General features: G+C 46.1%; 1 protein-coding gene across 4 annotated transcripts in view; it reads right to left on the minus strand.

Annotated features, from left to right (window-relative positions):
- WDR4 (WDR4 tRNA N7-guanosine methyltransferase non-catalytic subunit) overlaps positions 1-22382 on the minus strand; it is a 71443-nt gene that overhangs the window by 16556 nt on the left and 32505 nt on the right. For 3 of the 4 annotated variants that reach the window (XR_013158725.1, XM_077119000.1, XM_077118998.1), the window contains 4 exons: positions 13816-13880; positions 11730-11913; positions 10868-10937; positions 8829-8983 (listed from right to left, as the gene is read on the minus strand). Coding sequence is in view for 3 of the 4 variants with exons in the window: in XM_077119000.1 (XP_076975115.1) it covers positions 8829-8983; positions 10868-10937; positions 11730-11913; positions 13816-13880 (474 nt within the window). In the remaining variant the exon portion in view is untranslated. Of the gene's footprint in view, positions 1-7298; positions 8984-10867; positions 10938-11729; positions 11914-13815; positions 13881-22382 lie in introns of those variants that run through there. The other variant, XM_077118999.1, reaches the window with a different exon arrangement.

Raw genomic sequence — 22382 nt, forward strand, 5'->3', positions numbered from 1 at the left:
AATTGAAGCTGAAGGGATACAGACTGTGCAACAGGACTAGATACAAAAACTCAAAAATGGACAGCACAATAATACCTAATTGTAAAGTAATCATGTTAAAACACTGAATGAAGCTGCATCTGAGCTATAGGTTTTTGTTTTGTTTTGTTTTGTTTTGATTTTACTATTTTTACTTTTATTTTTTTCTCTATATTAACATTCTATATCTTTTTCGGTTATGTTGCTAGTTCTTCTAAACCAATGCAAATGTACTAAGAAATGATGATCATGCATCTATGTGATGATGTTAAGAATTAATGATTGCATGTGTAGAATGGTATGATCTCTAAATGTTGGGTTAATTTCTTTTTTTCCGTTAATTAAAAAAAAAAAAGAGAAGGGATAATTGGAGATGAAGGGATACAGACTGTACAACGGGACTGGATATAAAAACTCAGAAATGGACAGCACAATACTACCCAATTGTAATGCAATTATGTTAAAACACTGAATGAAGCTGCATGTGAGGTATAGGTTTTTTGTTTTTGTTTTTTTTGTTTTTTTTTCTTTCTATTATTGTTTTAATTCTTATTCTGTTGTCTTTTTATTTCTTTTTCTAAATCGATGCAAATGTACTAAGAAATGATGAATATGCAACTATGTGATGTTATTAAGAATTACTGATTGTACATGTAGATTGGAATGATTTCTAATTGTTTTGTTAATTCTTTTTTTAATTAATAAAAATAAAAAAATAAAATAAAATAAAAAATTTGCACATTTAGTCACTATCATTACACATTCTAGGCATTCCTAAATTATACCATCTCAGTCTTTATCGTCTGTTTTCTTCTCATTTCATTTGTGCCCTCAGGCCTCCTCCCTCTATCATTCTCACATTCAGCTTCATTCAGCGTTCTAACATTATTGTATTACAGTTAGGTAGTATTGTGCTATCCATTTCTGAATTTTTACAATCAGTCCCGTTGCACAATCTGTATTCTTCAGTTCCAATTACCCAATATCCACCCTATTTCCATCTCCTGCTGACCTCTGTTCTTAACTGAAATGATCCAAATTCATTCATTAATGTTAGTTCATATCAGTGAGACCATACAATATTTGTCCTTTTGTTTCTGGCTAATCTCACGTAGCATAATGTCCTTAAGGTCCATCCACGTTGTTACATACTTCATAACTTTAGTCTGTCTTACAGCTGTGTGATATTCCATCGTATGTATATACCACAGCTTGTTTAGCCACTCGTCTGTTGATGGACATTTGGGCTGTTTCTATCTCTTGGCAATTGCAAATAATGCTGCTATAAACATTGGTGTGCAAATGTCCATTTGTGTCTTTGCCCTCATGTCCTCTGAGTAGATACCTAGCAATGGTATTGCCAGGTCATGTGGCAATTCTATACTTAGCTTCCTGAGGAACCACCAAACTGTCTTCATAAATGTAATAAGATTGAAATTATCCAAAGGACTTTCTCTTACCAAAATGGAATGAAACTGGAAATTAATAATCAGCAAAGGACCAGATTAAACAACACGCTCTTAAATAATCAGTGGGTCAAAGAAGAAATTGCTAGAGAAATCCATAATATCGGGGAATGAATGATAATGAAGATAAAACATATCAGAATTTATGGGATGTGGCAAAGGCAGTGCTGACAGGGAAATTTATTGCATTAAATGCTTATATTAAAAAACAAGAGGGGGTACAAGGTACTTCAGTGGTAGAATTCTTGTCTGCCATGCAGGAGACCTGGGTTTGTTTCCCAGTCCATGCACTCCCCCCCCCCCCCCCAAAAAAAACCAAGAAAACAAACAAAAACCAACCAAACAAAAATTCAACAAATGGTGCTGCAATAATAGATACTCACATGGAAAAATAATGAAATGTGACCCCACTACACGGTGCACAAAAAAAACAGGGCAGACCACGGTGGCTCAGTGGCAGAGTTTTTTTGTTTGTTTGTTTGTTTTACATGGGCAGGCACCGGGAATCGAACCCGGGTCCTCTGGCATGGCAGGCAAGCATCCTTGCCTGCTGAGCCACCGTGGCCCGCCCTCAGTGGCAGAGTTTTTACCTGCCATGCCGAAGACTCGGGTTCGTTTCATGGTGCCTGCCCACCCATGTGTGTGTGGGGGAAATAAACAAGAATGAACAAAAATTGAACATTTAACTGCTTACCTGGAGAATTTAGAGAAAGAATGCAAACTAAACCCAACACAAATAAAATAAAAGAAATGACAAAGACTAAAGAAAAATAAACAAACTGGAGAACAATAAAGAATTAACAAAACCCAAAGTTGGCTGTTACAGAAAATCAATAAAATTGAGGAATCCCTAGCTAGACTAACAAAGAAAAACAGAGAGAAGACACAAATAAACAAAATCAGAAATAATAAGGGGCTCATTAAGAGCAGATCATGAAGAAATTTTAAAAAACATGAGAGATTATTATGAATAAACTACACGCCAACTAACTAGACAATTTAAACGAAATGAACAAATTCCTAGAAACACAAGAATTACCTTTACTGAAATGAGAAGAAATAGAAGATCTCAACAAATCTATTATAAGTAAAGAGATATTACAATAAGTCATCAAAAATCTTCCTATTTAGAAAAGCCCAAGACCAAACAGCTTCACAGATGAATTTTACCAAACATTCCTAAAAGAGATACCATCAATCCTGCTCAAATTCTTCCAAAAAAAATTGAGGAAAAAGGTACATTACCTAACTTATTACATGAAGCTAACATCACTCTAGTACCAAAAGACACCACAAGAAAGCAAGCAGACCAATCACCCTAATGAACATAGACACAAAAAATTCTTAACAAAAACACTAGCAAATCAAATCCAATGACAATGAAAGAATTATATATCATGATCAACTGGGGTTTATAACAGGAATGCAAGGGTGGTTCAACACAAGAAAATAAATCAATGTAGTACAGCACATTAACAAATCAAAAGGGAAAAAATCACATAATCATATCGACTGATGCTGAAAAAGTACTCAACAAAATCCAGCACCCTTTCCTGATGAAAACATTTCAAAATTTAGAAATCAAAGGAAACTTTCTCATCAATATGATAAATATTTTCATCAATATGAAAAACCCATAGCCACCATCACACTTAATGGTGAGAGCCAGGAAGCTTTCTCCCTAAGATCAGAAACAAGGCAAGGCTGCCCTTGTCGCCTCCATTATTCAAAACTAAACTAGAATCCTAGCTGGAGTGATTAGACAGGAGAAAGAAAGAAAAGATATCTAAATAGGAAAGGAAAAAGTAAAACTTTATTTCATTATTTGCAGATGGCATGATCCTATACTTAGAAAACCCCAAGAAATCTACAGGAAAGCTACTAAAGCTAATAAACAAATTCAGCAAAGTGGCAGGACCAAGAGTAATGTACAAAACTCAGTGATGTTACTATACACAAGCAATGACCTATGTGAGGACACAATTAAGAAAATAATTCCATTCAAAATAATGACCAAAAGAATCAGGTATCTAGGAATAAGCCTAACCAGGGATGTCAAGGGCTTGTACACAGAATATTATAAAAAACTGCTAAAAGAAACAAAATATGACCTAAATAGATGGAAAGACAATCCATACTCACAGATAGGAAGGTTGAATGTCATTTAAATGTCAATTCTACTCAAACTGATGCAGATTCAATGCAATACCCATCAAGAGCCCAACAATCTGCTTTGAAGACGTGAAAGGCTGGTTATCAAGTTCATTTGGAAGGGAACCCAGGGGAGTGGGGTGGGGGGCACCACAAGGACAGCCCTGACCCTGACCCCCAGAAACACGACTGGATAAAAAACCCAGTATTTTATCTAAATGCTAATGTTCCTACAAAAATGACAGATAACGTAGCTATTCAGGTTTAATAATGTGACAAATGACTTGACTGCCACTTAAGAAAAAATAATGTATACAGAACTAGTAAGAAAAAGACAATCACAGAAACATGGGCAAAATACGGTCAGACTCACGCGTGGGTCAGAGCCACTGTACAGAAGACGTGCTCGACCTCACGAAGCATTAGCAGGTCAGGACCACAGGGTAACAGCACCTCAGATGGCTAAAATAAAAGTACAGGGACTCTCCCCACGGCTGAGCTTATTGTACAACCACTGTGGGAAAACCAGCAGCACCTTCTACAGATAAGCAGGCTCTGTTAGGAGCCAGCCATTCCACGCCCAAGTATCCACCAAGGAAATGTCTACCTAACACCCCAGCCCTGGAAAGCACCCAGACACCCTACAGCAGGGTGGGGGCACTGTGGTATTTCCACACAATCCATAACTATACACAACAATGCACATGAAGCTCACAAAAAAAGTTGAGCAAAGAAAGCCACAAGCAATGAACCCCAAACTGATTCGTGTGCTGTGAAGTCAGGCTGGTGGCTGTTCTTGGGGTGCAGTGATGGGCAGGGACCAACATGGGCTTCATAGGCGTCAGTGAAATGTCCTGTGGTGTAGTCCTGTTACACACGTGCTGCTTGTGAAAAACTCGGTTTTCGTGCCTTACATGTGCACTTTCTAGTTGTGTACTGCACATTCATCAAAATGGTAAAATTTAAAAGCTCACTTTGTTGTGTGATCAAGGATACACAACAACGAGACGACCAAACAGCACCTTCGGGGGCCAAGATGACAGGGATTTATTGGCTCACAGTTTAGAGGTTGAAAGTTCAGCACCAAAGTGGCAGGACAGGCCTCCTTCAGTGTCTGTCTGTCCTGGGGGTGGCCCACTGGCAATCCATCCCTGCTGCAGCTGTCTGACTCCCCTGGGCCCAGCTGTCTCCCCGCATGCCCGGTTGTCTCCACCATACCCAGCTGTCTGCCCATGTGACTGGCTAACTCCCCCATGCCCAGCTGTATTCCCCAAGCCCAGCTGTCTCCCCATGTGGCCAGCTGTCTCCCCATTTGGCTGGCTGTCTCCCCGCATGCCCGGTTGTCTCCGCCATACCCAGCTGTCTCCCCATGTGACTGGCCAACTCCCCCATGCCCAGCTGTATTCCCCAAGCCCAGCTGTCTCCCCATGTGGCCAGCTATCTCCCCACGTGGCCGGTTGTCTCCCCACATGCCCGGTTGTCTCCCCCATACCCAGCTGTCTCCCCATGTGGCTGGCCAACTCCCTCATGCCCAGCTAATATTCCCCAAGCCCAGCTGTCTCCACATGTGGCCGGCTGTCTCCCCGACCCCCACGGCTGGCTGTCTCCCCCTGTGGCTGGTTGTCTCCCCCTGTGCCTGGCTTTCTCCTCCTGTGGCTTCTCCCACGTCCAAGCCTGTGCTGATGAGGACTCTGGCCACATGGGTCAGGACACGTTGGCCCCCTCCAAATGGGATCTCTGAGGAGTTATCTTTGAATGAGTTCACACCAGGCCAGTGCTGGGGGCCTGAGCATGTCTTAGGTAGTGAGGCATGACAATTCACCACACCAACTTTTTTTAAATTACTAACAGCTGAAATCAAGTCTAAGGAATCTCCCCAAAAGTAACATTTTACAGTCTCACATTTTACAGACCAACTCAAGCTTCTCACCAAGTCAAGCCATGGGGGAATGAATGAAAGAGAGTTAAGAGGTATAAAACCCAACGCACAAGATTTGACTGGAGCTGAGCTCAACCAACCAGCCACAGGGGGAAGCTCTGGGGAAACCAGAGCTGCAGGCGGGTGGGCCAGGTCTCGGCTGCAGCCCATGTGTACTCTGCAGGTACATGTAAAGGGGCAGGGGTGCTGCAGGACCAGCAGGAAGCCAGTGGGGCTGGGAAGACGTGCAGGACAGAAATGACAACAAGAGCGGCTCCTTGCCACATGCCACCTGTCCATTATGGTTACATGTACGGAGTGCACAGGTTACTGCCTAGGAGTCAAACGAAGTTCCAAAGGACACTGGAGAGGTGGCATTTCCGCGGGCCCTCCCAGCTCTAGTGGGCTATGATCCCATGCCCATGACCCCCCAGCCTGCGGGGGTCTTGCGGCGCAGAAGGAGCAGAGCTGACAGCTGTGCTCCAAAGACCCCTCTAAGCCTGTCCCCGGGGACATACCATGAACACTGGGAGGGGAAGGCCAGGGGACACTGGAATACGCTGCGGTTTTACAGTAGCTCATTCATGTAAGAAGCACAAGGATTTAAAAGGGACCTTAAGTCAGGGTGGACAAATCTTGCCTGTGAAGGGCCAGACAGTAAATGTCCTCGGCTCTGCGGGCCACAGTCTCCGTGCAGCCACTTGACCCTGCTCTTACAGGGCAGACTTGTTACTAGGCTGAATTAGACAGACGGAGGTGATGGTAGCACGCTGAGTAGTATAATGAGCAGTGTGGCATGGTGCGAGTGCGGCTGAAAAAGGAGGTCGTGTACGTCACCAGAAGGCAAGACACTGGAATGCTGACAGTGACTCCAGGGCAGACAAGGACTGTGGCTAACTGTGCAAATGTGAAAGCATTCTTTCAGGGGCTGGCACAAACGCACAGCACCCCTACAAGGGAAAGGCACCTACTGCAACTACGGACCAGTTAACAGTGGTATCTCTATATCTTTCTTCAACAGCAACACATGTACCACGTTTTCTAGAGGTCGCTGATGAGGAGGGTAAGGACTATGGGATGTTTTGGGTTTTCCTTTTTATTTCTCTTCTCAGATAAAGAAGATGTCCCCAAACTGACTGCGGTGATGCACGCATAACTCTGAGAGCCAGCACTGTGTACTTCGAATGATTGTACAGTGTGTGAATACTCCTCAATAAAACTGCATTAAAATAAATAGTGAATGGATATAGTTTCAACAAAGTTTCCCCAAGCTAACAATTCACTACCAAGTGTACACATATATTATGCCGAGTATCTCACACGCTGGTTAAAACGTGCCTCTGTCACCAGAGCCTGAGTTCAGCCTTCTGTTCTGCAGAGGAGCCGATTTCTTGCACTTTTATTCACTGGCACCTCCTCAGCTTCATTTTTTTCATGAATGTCTTCCTAAGCCTACTGTTTAAATGCCTTTATTTTAATAAGAGATATAAAACCTACAGAGCTGCCATTTTGAAGAACATTCAGTTCTTGTTTAAATTTATTAGTAGGTATCGATTCAGCATTTCACTCAGAAGAAAAAGAAATTCGAAAAAATTTACCTTTATAGGCAGTTGCTAACTAATTTGATGGGAAAATATTTAGTTTCGTACACTTCTTTGTAAACCTAAGGTCAAATATTAGTCATTATTTTCCCAAGTTTTTTCCTAAAATATTGTTAATTTTAAAAATGAGTATCATCTTACATATGCCTTAAAAGCTGAAAATATTTAATAAAATGTAGAACAAAAGCTGAAGAACATTACAATAAAAAAGCAGCCACAGACATCACATAAGAAATGGCTGGCACGGGGGGGCTGCCTTCCAATCAGACTTTACTTAAGGATTCTGAAATTTGAATTTCATGAGTTTCAAGTCATGAGGTTCTGCTACCCTTGTCATTTTTCCTTAACCATTTTAAATGTAAAAACTGTTCTTTGCTCACAGGCTAGCCATGATCAGGCGGGGGCCATACCGAACCACAGACAAGACCAAACCTATGTTTCTACCTAAAGCCAGGAGTTGCAAAGCAGATTATCACGAGCACGCTCTGCAGAGCCAAGGTCGGGTTGGCCACAAAGGACCTGCCTAGCGACCTGGCTGCCCAAGCCGCTGCCACAGCTTCCCAGGCCTGTCTCCTCCGCACACTCGTTCTGAAGCATGAGTCAGCTTTGCTTCCAGAGCAGTGTTTAAAGGGAAACAAGGCACTTGAGGAAAATGAGGGGCATCCCAGCTTTTGCCACACACATGACTGTTTGTAAGGACCCAACAGACCCTGATGCCACCGGAGAGGCCGCCGTCTCCCAGGAACAGGCAGAGGCTGGCCAGGATGAATGCAGACACAGCCGGGAACCCAGGCCTCAAGCACATGCGTGGGGTGTGCTCTCCCAACCCGAGGAGCGAGTTTGGTCGTGCGCAGGACACCAACCAAACTGGTTTCTTTTCAATACGGTGTGAACCTGGTTCCACGTGCCACCACCGAGCCTTCCCAGGTGGCTGCAGAAGCTCGCCTCGACCATCAGCGACGGCGCCCGGAGCCTTGCAGAGGGCCCGGAGCCCGCAATGCGGTTCCTGGAAACCTCCTGTTCCAACAGGGCTTCTGTGTCCTTGCCCACCCTGAAACAAGCCCATCTTTGGGGGCAGCACTGTCCACCACTGGTCGCTGCAAAGAGGGAAACGTTCTGTGGCCACTGGGCACTTGAGATGTGGCCAGGGCAGATGAGCTGGAGTTTAAATTTTATTCAAATTTCAGTAGCCGCACGTGGCTAAGGGCTGCTGTACCGACCAGCTCAGGAAAGCACTGAGACAGCCACAAAATTAAAATACAGAGCATGCTGCCATGGACATTTCCCTTAGAGAAAAACAAACATAGCCCAGATGGGAGTCTGGGTCCAGGTAACAAGTCAACAGCTGCTACTCCTGCAGATTAATACGTGCCTGTAACACGAAGATAAAATGCGTGAAGGGGCTTCGAGTGCCTCACGTACAGTGTCCTGACGAGGCTCACATACTTTGCCTGGCTGCCCTTCAGCCAGAAGGGAGCCTGGGACACCAGGCAGAAGCATGTCTGGCCCTGCCTGGGGACCCAAGGGTGCATCCAGTGAGCTTGTGTGGTCAGCGGTCACCAGGCATGGGAGTCAGGACAGAGTCATGGCAGGAGGGGACAAGCGAGAATGGCTTTCTCTTTTCATCCACGAGTGCCAACATCAAGAATTCAAGGACATCTCCCCTGATTTCACCTTCTTGGTCTGCCCGTTGGGCCCCGGCTGAGGGCTCCGCCGCCGCTTCTCATGCTGCTGCTGCAGCCTCTCCTCCTTCCGCCGCAGGTAGGTGGCCACGTTGTCGAAGGCGGCCTTGTAGAGACCGCTGAAGCCGTTGTCCATGCCCACGGCACCTGCAGCGGCAGACAACGCCAAGCTCAGCTCGGGCACCACACTCGGGCGCTCAGGGCTCTAGGCAGGCGGCCGGGCTGCCCCACCCCATCCCACCCCCATACAGAGACTTGGATGCTCCAGCATGGACGATGGCAAGTGACCAGACACGAGCCACAGATGGCACCTTTGTCTGGTCAGCGGCCTTGCTCATTCACACCAAGGAAGCCACTGCATCCTGAGTAGCCTTGAGGGGAGGCCTAAGCATGGCATCCAGACCCTGACCCCAAAGAACTGTCGGCACACGGAGGGGGCCAGGATGTGGGCACTGCTTTCAGGAACGCGGGGACCCAGGGCACACAGCGCTTTCTAACCTGTCTCACCTGACCCCTGCACTCCATGCCCCCTGATCTGTCTCACTTGACCCCTGCACTCCATGCCCCCTGATCTGTCTCACCTGAACCCTGCACTCCATGCCCCTGACCTGTCTCACTTGACCCCTGCACTCCATGCCCCCTGACCCGTCTCACCTGACCCCTGCACTCCATGCCCCTGACCTGTCTCACTTGACCCCTATACTCCATGCCCCCTGACCCGTCTCACCTGACCCCTGCACTCCATGCCCCCTGACCTGTCTCACCTGACCCCTGCACTCCATGCCCCCTGACCTGTCTCACCTGACCCCAACACTCCATGCCCTGACTTCCCTCTGACCTGCACATACTTGTGCACTGACTCACTGACCTCCAGGCTCCTTCCAGCTCGCCCCCTAAGTCTTTCTTAAGCAGCAGCTCACTTCCTCCCACTCGCCTCCCACCCTGCCTTGTAAACAGGTCCTTTCATCTGCAGCACGTGAGAAGAACCAGAGAAGCCAGGCCTGACCTTGCAGTGGGCAAGCCCCAGGCACCAGGCCTGTGATGAGCAGCTGGAAGGGCCTCCGTGAGTGTCCCGTCTACCCCGAGACTCCTCTATCTGATCCCACTGGGCCCCCGTGGAATGCATCACTAAGGCAAACCCAAACAGTGCTGGGGTGGTTCCAGCCTGTCGCTCCTCCGGCCCTGCAACCTAGGAGGGCCAAATGGAGAGGGAGGCCTTTGGGACACAGATCCAAGGAGTCAACAGGAGACGCTCCAGGCACTACTGGTGGACACCTCTCGCAAACCACAGCTCCAGTGAACTGAGCCTGCTAACTGGAGTGGTTCTGCAGTTCCTTCATTCAAACATCCCTGGTTCCCAAGGCTGGGTTACAAGTTGTCCACACCCTGGTCAGGGCTTGGACACAGATCCGCACAGGGCTGGAAGTCTGCTGCCTCTACCACAGCAGGGGAGGAGGCTTAACTGCCTGAGCTTCTGATGGCAAGCGCGGTGCAGCCAACTAGGGGCTGGCCATGGCCCTTCAGGTCGGCCCTACAAGCCTCGGGAGCACCTGCTTCGCATCCACGGGTCTCCCCGCTGCCTTTAGCCAAGACCACTATTAGAACGTTAAGTCGTGCCATGAAGACCCCGGGTGCCCCAGGGGTGTCCTAGAGTGGAGCCCTCAACCCCACATCAGACCCAGCTGGAAGCCTCCCACCCCACTGGGGCATCCCCGAAAACCAACCATCCTCCAAAGCGAGTGGCACAGATCTCACCATGCTGCCCGGGGCCCAGCCAGTGCTGGACGTCACGCCCCGTCCCGACCTGAAGGCAGTGTCCCTGTGGGTTCCTGCAGCTCCAACCACACTCGTGGGGATGGACACCTGAGGCTTCCCCCCAGCCCGGGGGCCACTGCGAGCCCACAAATAAGACAGCGTGTGTGCATCCCACGCACCCTTCTTTTCTCACTCACTTAGAATTCTACAACCCGTCTTTATCTAGGGGCAAATCTGGATGTTTCCCTGAAAAGAAAGCTAGGCTAACGTTCTCACCTTCCAACATGGCCCAGTTCCCACGAAGATGACCACAGACTTTCTGTAACACGTCGCTTTCAGAAACAGACTGAGGGAGACAAAGGGAAAACCATCAGCAGGCGGCCACCTGGCCCAGCAGTGGGAGCCCACCAGGAGGGGCACAAGTGGGTTGGAGGCTGGGGTGCCCTGTCCCAGCCTCGTACACGTCTCCTCCACTGTGAGAGCCAGTGGAGCAGCTACAGCGTCACGTTCCTTGGGCTGGCACAGCCACGTCTCGGTGTCAATGGGCTCACCAAGGGTAGCTCTTTCACCTGCCATGCCTCTCGACCTGCACGGGGCATCTGTCTACCATTTCCCAGATAAAAGCACCCAAAAGGCCTGAGGAGCTTCACAGTGTTCGGCCAAATGGGCTCTTGTAAAGTCTACATACAGAGAACCCCCATGTTCCTGGCCTGCCCCCCAGCAACCCCCCTTGCAGACGGGGAGACGGGCTGGGGCTGCCTGCTCTGTGCCCCGCGCTCCCTCTCCCACCCCAGGGCCCTGACACGCTCTTCTGAACCCCCGCCCGGGCCGGCAGCCCACGCTAAGCCTGTAGACACTACAGATGTGGCCAAGGCCCAGCAAGCAGCACTGCACTCATGCGGGAGATACACCAACAGGGCAGCTTCCTAGCGAGGAGAAATCCAAACCCCTTCCCAGACAAACACTGGACAAACTACCTGGGGCCCACCAGCTCCCTCTGCCCATGTGGAATCCCACTCCTCACCACCCCTCAGGCCCAAGAACTCACAGGGCTGCCCGTGCAACGTGAGAAGCCCAGGAGCCGCCCCTGCACAGCGTGTGCTCGGGGAGCCCAGGGCGTCCCGGGAGTACATCTCACCTGCCACTGTCCCCCCACAGGCCTGCAGAGCACAAGTGGGGCCTCCGGACAGGCCTGCAGGACCCACAGCCCCTGGGTCTCCTCGAAGGCGATGTCCCACACTTGGTGGTCAAAGGACAAGTGCTGCTTGTAAACCAGCCGCCGCCTGGGGGCATCAAGCTGGAAGATGTGAACCTCGGGGGCACTGTCCACAGGAGAGAAGGGGAGAGGTTACTGTGATGGCCAAGCTGTGGGGACACCGGCCGACGAGGGCACCCCAGCAGTCTCCTGGATGCACTCCTGCACCTTGGGACCTTGCTGGAAACCCCGTCTTCAGCAGCCACCCCCTGTGCTCTCAAGCCCGACAACAAGGTATATAGCTGGGCACCTGGAAAGCTATCTATGGATATGACATCTGCAATTAAACAATTTTAAAGTGTCACAAAGTAGCACTCTTTTGATTTTTTAACAACCATTTTAAAATGCAGTAAAAGCCATTCTTAGTCCACAAGCAGCACAAAAGTAAGCAGTGAGCAGGGTTTGGTCCTCTAGCCACAGTTTGCTGATCCCTGTTCTGCCCCCAAAAGAGACCATACACGCGTGTACACACACACACACACACACACACATCCTGAATCTTAAGTGACAGGCTCCTTTCCCACAAGCAGGGACTAGGCAAACCCACAGGCTTTTCAATGTTCCCAGGGCCTCAGGAAGGGGTGGGGGGAATCTCTGCACCCAAAGCCCGGAGACCAGCAGCCTGAGGTGGCCCAAACAGCTGCCCTGCACCATGCCTGGCTCTTACTGGGACATTCCCAGGTCCAAGGGTAAGAGAGGCTACCGCCACCACTGTGCAAAGACAAGTGGGAGGAGGGGCAAGGTGGGCACGACAGGAGGGAAGGCCAGGTGGGCACAGCGGGAGAGGAGGCCAGATGGGCACAGTGGGAGGGGAGGCCAGGTGGGCACAGCGGGAGGGGCCTGGGCCTGAGAGCTGCGCTCTCCAGAGGTCGCAGGGCCCACTGTCAGTGGCAGCAGCAGGTCTCCTCCTTGGGCCAACCAGGGCCCCTCTGAGGGTCCCCACTTGAGCCTGACACAGCCTGGGCAGAGGTCATAGCAGAAGGAGCTGCCACGACCCAGAGTAGACAGAGACTCACCCCACAGCAACCCCCCACTCCCTCCTCAGCCCAGAGCAGTGCCCCCCGCCCCCTGCACAGGGTCCTGGAGGGTCTTGGCCACAAGGGAGGGACAGTATGCAGAAAGGGAGAGGCCCCTGGGAGGCTACAAACACGCCTACCTGCTCCCCTCAGGGGTGGAATTAACTCCCCTTTCCACAGCTGCCAACAGTGTGTGGCAGGATAGGACTACGATGGGGTGGGGACAACACTCACTAGGGCAGGTGTAAGAGTCGCCGCGCAACTCAAAAGCAGCCCGCGCGATCTGCACCCTCTAAGCCATGTCCCCAAACCCTCTTCTCTGCTCGTCCCCTAGCCCTGCCCAGGCCATCTCCCTTGATACCCTGTGGCTCGTGCAAGGGGTATCCCTGCCTGGAGGCCCCCGCCCTTGCCGGCCCACCAGCTCTAGCACCTGGTCTGAATCCTGTCCGGCCTGATGACCAGCTGGTGACCGCCACCAGCTTGTCACTGCATTTCCTACAAGAACAGAGGCCCCAACCGCAGGGGCTCGACTACACGTCTAGAGATGGAGAAATTCCTGACTTCTGCTTCTCTCCCCCCACCCCCATTTAGGTCCAAAGCTCCTGATGCGGTCTCCTCTACAGCCCACCAACGTAGGGAGGGTCTGTGAGGACCAACCCAGGGGGCAGCCACCACACTTACCCTCCTCTGCCTGGGGGTGATCTCACCGTCACTGAGAGGCGCCCTTTGAGCCAGTGACACAGACACCCAGTGGGGGGAGCAGCAGAGAGAGAGGCCCAGGCTCCCGAGCAGGGCAAGCATCCAAAAGCGAGGTTCGCCCAGGGCACCGCCTCTGTAATGGGTCTAAAGCCTCCCGATTTGGGAGGACACAGCCCCGGGGTTCGGTGGACAACTTGGCCACCCACTCCCGCCCTCCTGCGCCTCCGGGCAGAAGCAGGGCCCCGTGAGCTCACCTATCGCCCGAGAGTGCGATGCAGTCCTCCAGGCGGCTGTACGTGATCCTGGAGGCGGTGAACCTCTACAAGAATAGCAGCTCGTCAGCTACAGCAGGGCAAAGGGCCCACCCGGGACAGTTCTCCCCAACCTAAAAGCAAAGCTGCAAGAAGTTTGTAACACCCACATATCACCACAGAAGTGGAAAGAGGACACAGTGTTAGAACTTTCTAGAAATCAGTGAAGGCAAAGGAGGATAACCAACCACGGGCTACCCATTACAAACCATTCTGACATGCTGAGACAGATGGCAACAGCCTCTTGTGGTTCTGCCCCTCCCTCCAGGGCCTGTGAAATGTCCCCAGAGACAACTAAAGTGGTCAAAAAGCAAGTGGGGGAGGGATGAGAACAGAGAACCCAGAGGGAAAAAAGGGACAACGCATCACCGACGCCTGACGAGCTTCCTCACATCCTAGAACGGAGTGTTAAGACGCGACAGAAGCCACCAGGACCGAGACCAGGAGACACAAAGGGAAAAGGCCCCAGGCTGACCGCAAGCTGACCCAGCACGAGCACACAGGCCAGGCTGCCTCCCAGACCTGAAGGAATCACCACAGGGAGGCCCCGTGTGTCCCACTACAAATCCCTTGGCAGGCGGAGACTCACAGACCAGTGGAGAGCTGGGTGGGAATTGTGAGGGACGGGACTGCAGGAAGCAGGGAAGTCAGAGCCTGTGCTTAGATGTGACTCTACAAGAGTGAGGATGAGACGTCAGTGAAGCAGGTGACTGAGGGGACAAAGACTGAGCCAGGAGGCTCACCTCTGGTGACCCTCAGGACAGTGGACGTCCCAGACAGCCACATCCCAAAGGGCCTGCAGACACCAAGCTGCAGAAACCACCATGCCTGCAGTGGAAAGCCGTGATGTGGGAGGTAGTGGGAGCCGAGGCCAATCGAGCCCCACTAGCATGGGCCTTGGGGCATGAAGGGCTGGGAGCCTTGAACCTGCAACGTCAGCCTTAGCACTTCGCAGCCACCATTAGCCAGAGGGGAGCTGCCCAGCTATGCAGTAAGCACATCGGAAACAGTGAACAAGGGACAAATGTCCATCAGTCCCTGTGCGAATGGCTGAAATCGCACAGCACACAGACACAAGCAGTTGCGAAGAGGACCTGCAGCCCACAACACGCTAAATTCTCCTAGACGGGCCACAAGGTCCCCCACTGAGAACAAATCAGCAATTCAAATGAGATACAGGAGTTGAAACAATTAATTCAGAATGTTCGAACAGACATGGAAAACCTCACCAAAAATCAAATCAATGAACTGAGGGAAGATATACAGAAGGCAAGGAATGAACAAAAAGAAGAAATCGAAAGTCTGAAAAAACAAATCACAGAACTTATGGGAATGAAAGGCACAGTAAAGAAATTAAAAAAACAATGGGCGGGCCGCGGTGGCTCAGCGGGCAAAGTGCTTGCCTGCTATGCCGGAGGACCTCGGTTCGATTCCCGGCCCCAGCCCATGTAACAAAAACGGAGAAACAGAATACAATAAAACAAGAAAATGTTTAAAGATGTTTCCCTTTCTTCCTTCCTTCCTTCCTTCTATCCTTCCTTCCTTCTCTCTGTCTTTAAAAAAAAAAAAAAAAACAATGGAAACCTACAATGTTAGATTTCAACAGGCAGAAGTTAGGATTAGTGAACCGGAGAATGGGACATTTGAAATCTGACAAGCATAAGAAAATAAAGGGAATAGAATGGAAAAATAAGAGTAGGGACTCAGGAAACTGACTGACAAGATGAAGCGCACAAATAAACTTGTTATGGGTATCCCAGAAGAAGAGAAGGGAAAAGGAGGAGAAAAAGTAATGGAGAAAATTATCACTGAAAATTCCCCAACTCATACGAAAGACTTAAAATTACAGATCCAAGAAGTGCAGCATACCCCAAAGAGAACAGATCCAAATACACATATTCCAAGACACTTACTGATCAGAATGTCAGAGATCAAAAAGAAAGAGAGAATCTTGAAAGCAGCAAGAGAAAAGCAATCTATCACATACAAGGGAAGCCCAATAAGACTATGTGTAGATTTCTCAGCAGAAACCATGGAGGTGAGAAGACAGCGGGATGATATAGTTAAGCTACTAAAAGAGAAAAACTGCCAACCAAGAATTCTATATCCAGCAAAATTGTCCTTCAAAAATGAGGGGGAAATTAAAACATTTTCAGACAAAAAAAACCACAGAGAGAATCTGTGACCAAGAGACCAGCTCTGGAAGAAATACTAAAGGGAGCACTAGAGACAGATGGAAAAGACAGGAGAGAGAGGTGTGGAGAAGACTGTAGAAATGAAAACTATCAGTAAAGGTAAAAAGAAGAAAAACTAGATATGATGTATAAAATCCAAAAGGCAAAATGGCAGAAGAAAGTACTACCCATACAGTAATAACACTAAATGTTAACGGATTAAACTCCCCAATCAAAAGACATAGATTGGCAGAATGGATTAAAAAACAGGACCCATCTATATGCTGTCTACAGGAAATGCATTTTAGACCCATGGATAAACATAGGTTGAAAGTGAAAGGTTGGGAAAAGAAATTTCATGCAAATAACAATCAGAAAAGAGTAGGAGTAGCTATAGTAACATCCAACAAATTAGACTTCAAGAGTAAAACAGTTAAAAGAGACAAAGAAGGACACTATGTATTAACAAAAGGAACAATTCAACAAGAAAACATAACAATCATAAATATTTATGCACTGAGCCAGAATGCTCCAAAATACATGAGGCAAACACTGAAAAGAAAAATAGACACGTCTACCGTAACAGTTGGAGACTTCAATTTCCCACTCTCATCAATGGACAGAACATCTAGACAGAAGATCAATAAAGAAACAGAGAATCTGAATAATACAATCAATGGGCTAGACTTAACAGACATATATAGAACATTACACCCCACAACAGCAGGATACACCTTTTTCTCAAGTGCTCATGAATCATTCTCAAGGACAGACCATATGCTGGCAAAGCAAGTCTCAATAAAGTTAAAGACATTGAAATTATACAAAAACACTTTCTCAGATCATAAAGGAATGAAGTTGGAAATCAATAATAGGCAGAGTGCCAGAAAATTACAAATATATGGAGGCTTAAACACACTCTTAAACAACCAGTGGGTCAAGGAAGAAATTACAAGAGAAATCAGTAAATATCTTGAGGTAAAAGAAAATGAAAACACAACACATCAAAATTTATGGGATGCAGCAAAGGCAGTGCTAAGAAGGAAATATATTGCCCTAAATGCCTGTATCAAAACAGAGAAAGAGCAAAAATTGAGGAATTAACTGTCAACTTGGAAGAACCAGAGGAAAAACAGCAAACTAACCCCAAAGCAAGCAAAAGGAAAGAAATAATGATTAGAGCAGAAATAAATGAAATTTAGAGCGTGAAAACAATCAAGAAAATCAACAAAACCAGAAGCTGGTTCTATGAGAAAAATAGTAAGATTGATGGACCCTTAGCGAGGTTGACAAAAAGAAGAGAGAGGATGCAAATAAATAAAATTAGAAATGGAAGAGGAGATATAACCACTGACCCTGTAGAAATAAAGTAATAACAGCATATTATGAACAACTTTATGCCAATAAACTTGACAATGTAGATGAAATGGACAACTTCCTAGAAAAGCATGAACAACCAACATTGACTCGAGAAGAAATAGACACCTCAATAAACCAATCACAAGTAAAGAAGTTGAATCAGTCATTATGAAGCTCCCCAAAAAGAAAAGTCCAGGACCAGATGGCTTCACATGTGAATTCTACCAAACATTCAAGAAAGAATTAGTGGGCGGGCCATGGTGGCTCAGCAGGCAAGAATGCTTGCCTGCCATGCCAGAGGACCCGGGTTCGATTCCCATGTTCGAACCATGTTCGATTTAACATGGTGCCAGCCCATGTTAAAAAAAAAAAGAATTAGTACCAACCCTGCTCAAACTCTTCAAAAAAATTGAAGAGGAGGGAAAGCTACCTAACTCATTCTATGAAGCCAACATCACCCTCATACCAAAGCCAGACAAAGATATTACAAGAAAAGAAAATTACAGAACAATTTCTCTAATGAATATAGAGGCAAAAATCCTCAACAAAATTCTTGCAAATCAAATCCAGAGCACATTAAAAGAATTATACACCATGCTCAAGTAGGATTCATCCCAGGTATGCAAGAATGGCTCAACATAAGAAAATCAATTAATGTAATACACCATATGAACAAACCAAAGCAGAAAAACCGCACGATCATCTCGATTAATGCAGAAAAGGTACAAAATTCAACACGCTTTTTGTTGAAAACACTTCAAAGGCTAGGAATAGGGAACTTCCTCAACATGTTAAAGGGAATATATAAAAAGCCCACAGCTAACATCATCCTCAATGGGGAAAAACTGAAAACTTTCCCCTAAGATCAGGAACAAAACAAGGATGTCCACTATCACCATCGTTATTCAACATTATGTTGAAAGTTCTAGCCAGAGCAATTAGACAAGAAAAAGAAATACAAGGCATCCAAATTGGAAAGGAAGAAGTAAAACTCTCACTGTCTACAGATGATATGATACTGCATGTCGAAAACCCTGAAAAATTCACAGCAAAACTACTAGAGCTAATAAATGAGTACAGCAAAATGGCAGGTTACAAGATCAACACTCAATAATTTGTAGTGTTTCTATACAGTAGTAATGAACAATCCGAGGGGGAAGTCAAGAAAAAAATTCCATTTACAATTGCAACCAAAAGAATAAAATATTTAGAAATAAATTTAACTAAAGAGACAAAAGACCTATACAAAAAAAACTACAAGAAATTGTCAAAAGAAATCACAGAAGTCCTAAATAAATGGAAGGTTATACTGTGTTCATGGATTGGAAGACTAAATATAGTTAAGATGCCAATTCTACCTAAATTGATTCACAGATTCAATGCAATACCAATTAAAATCCCAAAAACTTATTCTCAGAACTAGAAAAACCAATAACCAAATTTATCTGGAAGGGCACAGTGCTCTGAATAGCTAAAAATATCCTGAGAAAGAAAAACGAAGTTGGAGGTCTCATGCTACCTGACTTTAAGGCATATTATGAAGCTACAGTGGTAAAAACAGCATGGTACTAGCATAAAGATAGAAATACTGACCAACTGAATCAAATAGAGTGTTCATATATAAACCCTCTCATCTATGGACAACTGATCTTTGATAAGGTTGTTGTCCTTATCAAATCCAGCTCACCCAGGACAGAACAGTCTCTTCAATAAACGGTGCCTAGAGAACAGGATATCCACATGCAAAAGAATAGAGGATCCATATCTCACACCCTATACAGAAATTAACTCAAAATGGATCAAAGACCTAAACATTAGATCTAAGACCATAAAACTTTTCTTAAAAATGTAGGGAAATATCTTATAAATCTTATAATAGGAGGTGGTTTCCTAGATCTTACACCCAAAGCACGAGCACTGAAGAAATAAATAAATAAATAGGAACTACTCAAAATCAAACACTCTTGTGCATCAAAGAACTTCGTCAAGTAAAAAGATAGCCCACACAATGGGAGACGATATTTGAAAACTATATATCAGATAAAGGTCTAGTATCCAGAACATATAAAGAGACTGTTCAACTCAACAACAAAGACAGACAACCCAATTACAAAATGGGCAAAAGACATGAATAGACACGTCTCAAAAGAGCAAAATACAAATGGCCAAAAAGCACATGACAAGATGCTCAACTTCCCTGGCTATTAGGGAAATGCAAATCAAAACCACAATGAGATATCATCTCACACCCACCAGAATGGCCATTATCAATAAAACAGAAAATGACAAGTGCTGGAGAGGATGTGGAGAAAGAGGCACACTTACCCACTGTTGGTGGGAATATCAAATGGTACAACTGCTGTGGAAGGCAGTTTGGCAGTACCTCAGGAAGCTAAGTATAGAATTGCCATATGACCACTGACAATGTGTGCCATGTGACACACATTGCTAGGTGTGATGGTTTGAAAGGAAGGATGCCCCCTAGAAAAGCCATGTTTTAATCAAAATATCATTTCATAAAGGTAGAATAATCCCTGTTCAATACTGTATGTTTGAAACTGTGATTGGATCATCTCCCTGGATGATGTGATTTAGTCAAGAGTGGTTGTTAAACTGGATTAGGTGACGACATGTCTCCACCCATTTGGAGTCCTATAAAAGGGGAAACGTTTTGGAGAAAGAGATTCAGAGAGAGCAGAGAATGCCGCAGCATCACGAAGCAGAGAGTCCACCAGCCAGGGACTTTTGGTGATGAAGAAGGAAAACACCTCCCGGGGAGCTGAAACCGGAAGCCAGGAGAGAAAGCTACCAGATGATGCCGTTATCTGCCATGTGCCCTTCCAGCCGAGAAAGAAGCCCTAACTGTGTTCACCACGTGCCTTCTCACTTGAGAGAGAAGCGCTGAACATCATCGGCCTTCTTGAACCAAGGTATCTTTCCCTGGATAGATGCCTTAGATTGGACATTTCTATAGACTTGTTTTAACTGGACATTTTCTCAGCCTTAGAACTGTAAACGAGCAACTCATTAAATTCCCCCTTTTAAAAGCCATTCCATTTCTGGTACATTGCATTCTGGCAGCTAGCAAACTAGAACACTAGGTATCTACTCAGAGGACACAAGGATAAGGACACAAATGGACATTTGCACACCAATGTTTATAGCAGCATTATTTGCAACTGCTAAGAGATGGCAGCAGCCCAAATATCCATCAACAGATGAGTGGCTAAACAAGCTGTGGTATATACATACGATGGAATATTACGCAGCTGTAAGACAGACTAAAGTTATGAAGTATGTAACAATATGGGTGGACCTTAAGGACATTATGCTGAGTGAGATTAGCCAGAAACAAAAGGACAAATACTGTATGGTCTCACTGATATGAACTAACATTAATGAGTGAACCTAGTGAATTTCAGTTGGTAACAGAGACCATCAGGAGACAGAAATAGAGAGATATTGGGTAACTGGAGCTGAAGGGATACAGATTGTGCAACGGGACTGATCATAAAAATTCAGAAATGGATAGCACAATACTACCTAACTGTAATACAGTAATGTTAGTACACTGAATGAAGCTGAATGTGAGAATGATAGAGGAAGGAGGCCTGGGGGCACAAATGAAATGAGAAGGAAACATAGACGATAAAGACTGAGATGGTGTAATCTAGGAATGCCTAGAGTGTATGATGATAGTGACTAAATGTACAAATCAAAAAATGTTTTTGCATGAGGAAGAACAAAGGAATGTCAATACTACGGGGTGTTGAAAATAGATGGTAATTAATGTTTTAAAACTTTAACTTATGTGTGAAACTAAAGGAAAAAAGTTTTATTTGGTAAATTTAGATTGAAATACTAGTGATCAATGAAAGGGAGGGGGTATAAGGGGTATGGTATGTATGAATTTTTTTCTGTTTTCTTTTTATTTATTTTTCTGAATAGATGCAAAAGTTCTAAGAAATTATCATGATGATGAATATGTAACTACGTGATGATGTGAATTAGTGATTATACACGTAAAACGGAACAATCAAAAGTTAAGAATGTTTGCGTTTGTTGTTATATTTTTTAAAAAATTAAAAAATGAATTAAAAAAATTTTATTTGGTACAAAATTCATATTTTGACTAGTGCATTTCCTAATATAACTTATGTGGACAGCTTAACTGAACATCATAATACTTGGAACCTTGAGTAGGGCAAAAAAAAAAAATGTTTTTGCACGAGGGAGAACAAATGAATGCCAGTATTGCACAGTGCTGAAAACGGTATATGGGAAAAAGTAAAATCACTGTAAGCTAAGGTCTAATATTATCAGTAACTGCTTCCACTGAATGTAACGAAGGTATGGCAAAACTGAATGTCAGCAGGCAGGGGGATTGGGAAAGGGGTATGGATTCTGGGTGGAAGAAAAGGAACTGTCTTCAGATACAGTGTGATAGCAAAGGCATGTCTATACAATTAGGCTGGATTGTATGACGTGTGAATAAAACTGTTTAAAAATGAACAGGGAGAAACGTGCTAGAGAAAATATGAAGAAAGATGTACCTATTCACTGTCGGTAGGGAAAAGGAGAGGTGCAGCCCCTTGGAGGGCAGTGTGGGGGTTCCCCAGGAGCTAGGGGTGGGGTTACCACGGGACCCTGAACTCTGCTGTTCAGAGTATACCTGAGTGTGAGGACATGAATAGACATTTGCACAATGGTGTTCCTGATCCACAATGAATGGAGGTGGCTTAAGGGGACAACGAATGGAAGAGGGAACTGTGGTGTGTACGTACAATGGACAACTGAGTGTCCACAAGAAGGAATGACATTCTGAGGCATGCATCTAGATGAATGAACCTTAAGGGCTGTATGCTGAATGAAATGTCAGGAACAAAAAGACTAATGTTATCAAGCCTCAATCATATGGACTAACTATAAAATAAAAATTCAGTGACCTAAAGCTGAGAGCATGGGTTATAGGTTGGG

Source organism: Tamandua tetradactyla, chromosome 10, assembly GCF_023851605.1.
Source record: "Tamandua tetradactyla isolate mTamTet1 chromosome 10, mTamTet1.pri, whole genome shotgun sequence".
In the NCBI taxonomy this organism is placed as follows: domain Eukaryota; kingdom Metazoa; phylum Chordata; class Mammalia; order Pilosa; family Myrmecophagidae; genus Tamandua; species Tamandua tetradactyla.